We start from the raw sequence: 7,368 nt of genomic DNA, 5'->3' as shown, positions 1-7,368 counted from the left end.
TTGTAACGTACATGAATGAAGTTTGGCCTAGTTTGCTGCCCACTTTCCACAGCTTTTACCAACGAATAAAATCAATACAACTGTACATTTTATTCATTCTCACAACTGTAACTCATGCATTCACGCCAGCACGTCTTAAGTGATTGTTTTTCTTTAGCAATCATAGATAAAAAGAGTAAAATAAATACTGATAAATTAAAAATAAAATACGATAATTTTCACTTGTATATGTCTAATTTACAAACTTAGATTTGATGATCATTGCGTTTGTGTAAAACAAATGACATTGGTAAAAAAAATGTGAACATTTAATGTATTCCGAATTAATGCATCCATGTCTGCCTACTTTTGTTAGCTAACTGACTCACTTGGTGCTGGCTAGGTTTACGTTTGGAAAATACTCGTGTAATTATTTGCGACTGTTTGAGTGTGTATGAACTGTCATTGGACTCTCAAATGTATGAAGCGTGTGACGTTGCGCTTACAGACACCAAACGTCTGTTTATCATAATTGGGGCAAATAACATTAGTTCATTTAATGACGTTTTAATATTATAATTTAATTAATTTGTATTGCAATGCATATATCGATAATTGAACTGCAGATATAATATTTTATTTTCAGATTAAAATGAAGAAAGCGTAATTTTGAAAAAGTGAAATGATTTACTAATGAAACAAATTTCTCAACACATAAAAGGCATTCTGATTTGATGCAACCGATTGCGATTCTTCTAGAATTTTAAGTTTAATTTCATTTGAAGCGGAGTTAAATAGATGAAAGGAACGACCTTTTCTTCAAATTATTGGCGCAAATGGAGCTGCTCATTTTTTTCATGTGTCATCGGCTTCACATTCGGAGTTATAATGAACTACCAAGGCATCATTTTCGAAAACATCCGCGTCAGTCTGGACGTTAGTGTGTTCGATAATTTAAATTCAACAAATGCCGCCAGCATGATTCTCACAAGGTGGCCACATTTTGAGAAAAATCTATTGTCTCTAGTCAACATAAGTACGGGAAAAGCATACGTTGTACCGAATATCATACATTTCATTTGGTTTGCTAACAACGACAAAAAAGAGATGAAGTTTATAAATTATGTGAGCATATCAAGTGCTTACAAAATACACAAACCAGATGTAATAATGTTCCATTGTAATTTTCTGCCTTCAGGAAAATGGTGGGAAACTTTATGGAGATCAATTCCGTTGAAAATAGTTTACAGAAAGAAGCCGAGCACAATACACGGCCAGAATATTATACATACATTTCATAAAGGCGATGTAGCAAAAATTGAAATTTTAATGGAGTACGGTGGCATATATTTGGATTATGATGTACTGGTCGTGAATAGTCTAAATCCTCTCAGACGCTACGATGCTTGCCTTGGAAAGGAGAAACCTCCAAAATTGATAGCTGGAATCATCATTGCTCAAAAGAATTCCTTATTTCTAAAAATGCTTCACGAGTCATACAAAAACAATTACCGACCGTACGACTGGGACTACAACTGCGCTCGGGTGGCTTACCAAATTGCTCTTCAGCGGCCTGATCTTATACACGTCGAGTCAAGGAGGTTGACAACTCCCGATTGGCAGGACAGAAAACAACTGTGGCGCGAAATTATTGATTGGAGTGATCTCTACGTCATACACATAATGGGACATTTCGACTTTCAAGAACACACGCCCGAATCGATCAAGTCCCTGAACAGCACCTTCGGTGAGGTCATGAGGTACCTCTATTACGGAAGTCCCAAGTTGATATTGAAGTGACGATTCGCCTTCAATTTCGTTTAGTGATTTTCTCATACATTTTTTAAAATTAAGATGTTTTCTTCTATCGCTAGTTTTTACTGTGCGTGTTCTAAATGTAAATTAATGGGAGCAATGAAAAGTTGTCATTACAGATTTATTATGTTAATTTAATTTGTTTGCTCGTTTGATCATTTTCTGTTTCAGACACGTTTTGTTCATGAAATTGACTAAGAAGTGAGCTAAGCTCTTTTCTTGATCTTTTAAACTTTTTTATTTCATCAATTTTTTTAAATACTAATTAAATGCAAACTACAACAAATAAATTATACAATTAAATAAAACACACACACGCACACACACACATATATATATAAATATATATATATACATACATACGTGTACATACACATATAAATAAATATGCACTACATTATATTAGTATAATTTAACCAATTTTGAAATGTAAGAATCATACAAAATGAATCCATTATTACATATAAACCTCAATAGTGAAGTTTTTTTAACATTCCCACTAAACACGTTTCAGGCATGCTTCGTATATGAACACATTCATCTAATTGATTTTTGGAGGATATTATAGAAGGGAATACTATTAATAATAATGTTTGTCTATCTGTTTTAAAATAAATACTAAATAAATATTTTCATAGCAAAACCAAATGATGAGCTCCTGTTATTTCTATTTTTCTAAAAAAAATGTCGTGCATATGTATATAAAAATTTGTAAAGTTCATCCAAATGATTATTACATTTTTTAATAAAATGATTACGGATGGGCCAACGATTCGTGGCTTCTTTTTTGGTCATTATTTCTAGCTGACGATCTTTTTTGGCGAACAAGGCCTTGCGGGCCGCATAAAATAGCTTCGCGGGGCGTAGTTTGCCCATCCCCGTCTTAAATAATTACAAACACGTTAACTACCGTAGATATGTAAATTTACAAAGTAAAATAAGGAATTAATAATTTTATGATTGAATTGATAATAATAATTAGATCTTCTCTAAAAGCTTTTAAAAACGATTCGTGAAGAATGTTTAATATAGGACAATTATATTTAAACATTTCAACGAAACCTCAAAAACAGGTGTTTGAGCATCTGTAAGGTAAATAATTTCTGCTACGCTTTGGAAATGAACATGCAGATGCACACACACACACACACACACACACATATATATATATATATAACTGAATATGAAAAGAATTTGTACCACGACAGCAGGTACAAGTGAATTTTAAGGGATTTCTTCAATATACATTTACGACAAAAATAATTTTTACACATAAAAATTGATAAGTTTGTAGTTCTTTTTACAGAAATAATTGAAACAAGAAATGAAATGAAATAATTGTTTTTTAAAATATGATAAGCAAGTTGTAGGCATCTTAATGTCATTAAGCTGAATATCTGCCGTTATAATTTAGTTTAATCTCTGCTAATAACGACCAACTCGCAAAAATTATTTTACATAGGTTAATCATACTAAACAAACATTTCAACAAAAATTCCAAAAAATGTAAAATTTGAAATAAAGAATGAGACAAAAATCTTGAAAACACTGCAAAATATTGTGAAATAATTGTTGAGGGTTTAGTTAGTGCAATAAAAAATCTTGACCACACAACGCAGCAAAAAAGTGATGAAATATATTCTTTAAATAAACTAATAAAGTGCATTTAGTATACTACAGAGCAAACGAAGGAATCAGCCGAAAGATGCCATATAAGATCAAGCACCACCAGAAATGAACATGGTACATGCTGATTGAGAGCTGTGTGAGAATATAAACTGAACAATAATATTTTAGGAACATTGTTTCAAAAAAGCTTCAAGATAAAAATTCATTTTAATTATAGAAATAATCATCGAATTTGAACTAATAAATAGAAAATAGGTAGAAAATAAAAATACCTAAGAAACAAATAGTATGGAAAGAATCAACATAGGAATCTTTTCAAAACGTACATATACACAAACACACGCACACAAACGAAGACGAATATACGCATACAGAAATATAAACACATACAAAAACAGACATAAGTAATGGGCTATAGCTAAACCAAATTCATTCAAGTTTTCAATTAAATATAGAACTAATTTGAAGTTTGTAATAAAGTTTATAAATTAATATCAAGTTAACGAGTACATAATTAAAAATTGTTTAGTAACATTTATAAGACATTTTATCAGATTCCTTTTCCCGTCTATCTTACTTGTAGCGCACTTGAACAAAAGCTCATCGCTGATCGCCAGACTTTGAAATAAAAATCACTCAAAATACAAAATATTAATTAATATATATATATGAACAAAATATTAAAACTTGAAGCATGCAAAAAATTTGGTGAAGGTAAAAGTATGGAAGTGTAAAATATCAAAATTAACATTTAAGGAAATATCTTTGGTGAAGCATTTTTATAAAATATAATTTACAAATGAATTGAAGAGAAAACTTCGAAATACGTACAAAAAATTTATTTTTGTAAAAATAAATGTATCAACGGTGAATTAAGTATGAAAATTTTAATAATAACAATAAAAAGTGTGAAAATAATTTCAAAGAGGAATGTTAAACAGATTGCACTTGGGCTTTTAATTAAGTAAAATCAATAAATAACCTCACAATAGAGCAAGCTTTAAAAAAAACTTTTTGATTTAATTAAATACAAATATTTATACTTAACACCAACATATTCAATTTATATCATTTCAACACATGTCAGGCAATGAATTGTAATACAAAGTTCAGTGATAAGAAATTTTTTTTTAAATGTTGAAAACAAATTTTAAAAGAGGTTGCCGAAATGTGTGTTTTGAATTTGAAAACATATTGTGGATAATTAGTCGGGTTTCTGCACTTAAGTTCCTGTTTAGGAGAGTTAAAAAAACCATCAAACTTAATTTGAAATTATGATTTTTACAGAAAATTTTAAGCTAATGACAATAATATAATAATGATAATTAATGACAAAAATATAAATTTGAACAGAAATTACAAACTTATAAGACAACTATTACAATGATCTTTATGGATGTTTGTTTGGTGTCAAAAGACAAACGAGATGAATTAACAAACAAACCGTGATGATGGTGGTTGCATATAATTATGTGGATTGATTGATTGAATGAATGAATGAATGAATGAATGAATGAATGAATGAATGAATGAATGAATCAATCAATTAATCAATCAATTAATCTAGAATGCAATACAACGCGAACTCCATCTAACTGGATGGAACCAGTCCAGATATTGCATACTATTTAAAAGTTATTCAGTTGGATGGACGAATGTTCATGTTGAATAAAAACACTTCATAATATCATAAACACGACATCATAATGGCGAATCATAATAAGGAAATAACGGACTGAAACGAGTAGATCGATAAATAGATAAACGAATGAATGAATGAATAAATGAATGAATGAATAAATGAACAAATGAATGAATGAATGAACAAATGAATGAATGAACAAATGAATGAATGAATGAATAAGACGTGATTGAAGGAAGGAAACAATTGGTACCTTGCCATGTTAGGCATTAATTTTTTTCTTCATCATTACCTGGCCAAGATTTTTCATTGATTTATTTTTGTCGGAAACTTTATTGACGTAGTTCGAATTATTGTGGTTGTTGATGTTGTTATTGATGCTTTTTTTGTTGTTGTTGCTGCTGCTGTTGATGTTGTTCATCTTGTTGGTACTTGGTTTATTATTGAGTGATATGACGTTCCTCTTAACGAATATGTCATCGTCGTCATTCTCATCGTCAGCACTGCTATCTCCAGACATTCCAGCCATTAAGAAGCCATCTTCATTGTCTGAGGGCAAAATTATGATCAATGTCGGAAATAAAACCACAGAAACAAAAAATAATAACCTAGCAAAAGATATCATAAAACAAAAAAAAGTTTAAGTGTCCCCGACAGTTAGGCTCTCTGAGGTTCATCGTTTAAATCTTTCCTGCTTCCTTACATTACTATTTTTCTAGTATAAATTAGTCCACCCATCAAATAATTAGTAAATAACGAATAACCTTAAAAATAATTAACAGCTTAATGAATAACAAATGAGTTGATAGATTTTTATATAAATTTACGTTTTAAACTTGAAGAACAATGGTCAGCATTCAAAAACAAATTAAGTCAGTTTCATTTACACGTTTCACGTACATTAGAAACTATGATTCAAAAATAGACACCAATGACAATAATAATGTAGTTGAAAGTCGAACCTTGGAAGAGCATTTCGTTTTTGCTGCTTCTACTGTTCAGTTTCTTCATTGACAGCATCTTGTACTTGTTTCTCAACTTGGCCTTGCTGCATTTTAACCTGACGTTCAAAATGTTAACAGTCATTCATTCATTCATTCATTCATTCATTCATTCATTCATTCATTCATTCATTCATTCATTCATTCGTTCGTTCATTCACTCATTCATTCATTAAATATTTTGTGCTTGTGGTTCTTAGGAAGTGTGTAAGACAAGAGTTGAAGCAAGCAAACATGCAGATAAATACCTACGAAGCAAAACTATTAAACAAACCAATGATAATAAACGCTGATTAGTCAGCAACAACAAAAATAAATATTTTAAAAAGAAAACTAACTTTTTCATCAAACAGACGACGCAACATGAAAGGGAGGCGACAACGAGCAGAAGTAGGAAGGCGAACAAGCCTATGTTCACCACACTCCAATCTGAAACAAACATTACAACAGTCACCGTTTTATACACTTATGAACAGAATCAATCGTAAATAACAGTAAAAAACAATGCAACAACAATAAAAAAAGACCGTGAGAGTAATAAAATACAGTTCACACACATATGCATTCAGCTCATGCTGTGTTATGCTTAATGAACAGAAAATTAAATAAAGAGTTTAGCAAATTAATTCATCAATTTTTACAAAAAAAACACGAAATTAATCGCGAGCCATGTTTTTTAGGGTAAATGTAAAGATAAAAAACACACGATGTTTTGGCAAGTTTTAAACATTCTAATCGATGGGTTAACAAAAATGGTGGACAGCTGTGGTAGCCAGATGTTCAAATGGTGATCGCTTTTGACATGAGACAATAAGTGATGAAACGTACAAATGAATGTGTGTGTACACTTGAGTGAACGAATGTTAAATGACGGTATATGACGTGCATCTGTATGCACGAAGATGCATGAAGATGCATGAAGGCAGTGTACATGGCAGTGTGAATGGCTTCAAAGATAGAACGTCAACAACGGGAAAAAATAAATTAGCATAAAAATATATCAGGAAACAAATCACTTGGATGCGAATGATAGGAATTTTATTAAATTTTCATAATGAATAAACTTTGAAATCACTCATCATGATAATCACCGTCATTAACTTCTTGGAAATTATTATATTATTTTATTAACATTTATTCATCATCATAACGAGTGAGAAACTGTGGAATCATTATTATGTATACAATAGCACAATTACGTTGTTAAAAAGTTTTTTTTTAATATAAAATATATGTTAATAATGTGACTGTGTGTGTGTGTGTGTGTGTGTGTGTGTGTGTGTGTGTGTGTGTGTGTGTGTG

General features: G+C 30.6%; 1 protein-coding gene across 1 annotated transcript; it reads left to right on the top strand.

Annotated features, from left to right (window-relative positions):
• Positions 1-777: 777 nt before the first annotated feature.
• HELRODRAFT_189210 (hypothetical protein) lies at positions 778-2,558 on the top strand (the record flags this gene model as incomplete). The annotated part of the gene is made up of 1 exon (XM_009027282.1): positions 778-2,558. The coding sequence occupies one exon, from the start codon at positions 778-780 to the stop codon at positions 1,777-1,779; it is 1,002 nt and encodes a 333-aa protein (XP_009025530.1). The 3' UTR covers positions 1,780-2,558.
• Positions 2,559-7,368: the final 4,810 nt, after the last annotated feature.

This window comes from Helobdella robusta (assembly GCF_000326865.2).
Source record: "Helobdella robusta unplaced genomic scaffold HELROscaffold_5, whole genome shotgun sequence".
In the NCBI taxonomy this organism is placed as follows: domain Eukaryota; kingdom Metazoa; phylum Annelida; class Clitellata; order Rhynchobdellida; family Glossiphoniidae; genus Helobdella; species Helobdella robusta.
This window is presented reverse-complemented; position numbering and strand designations above follow the sequence as displayed.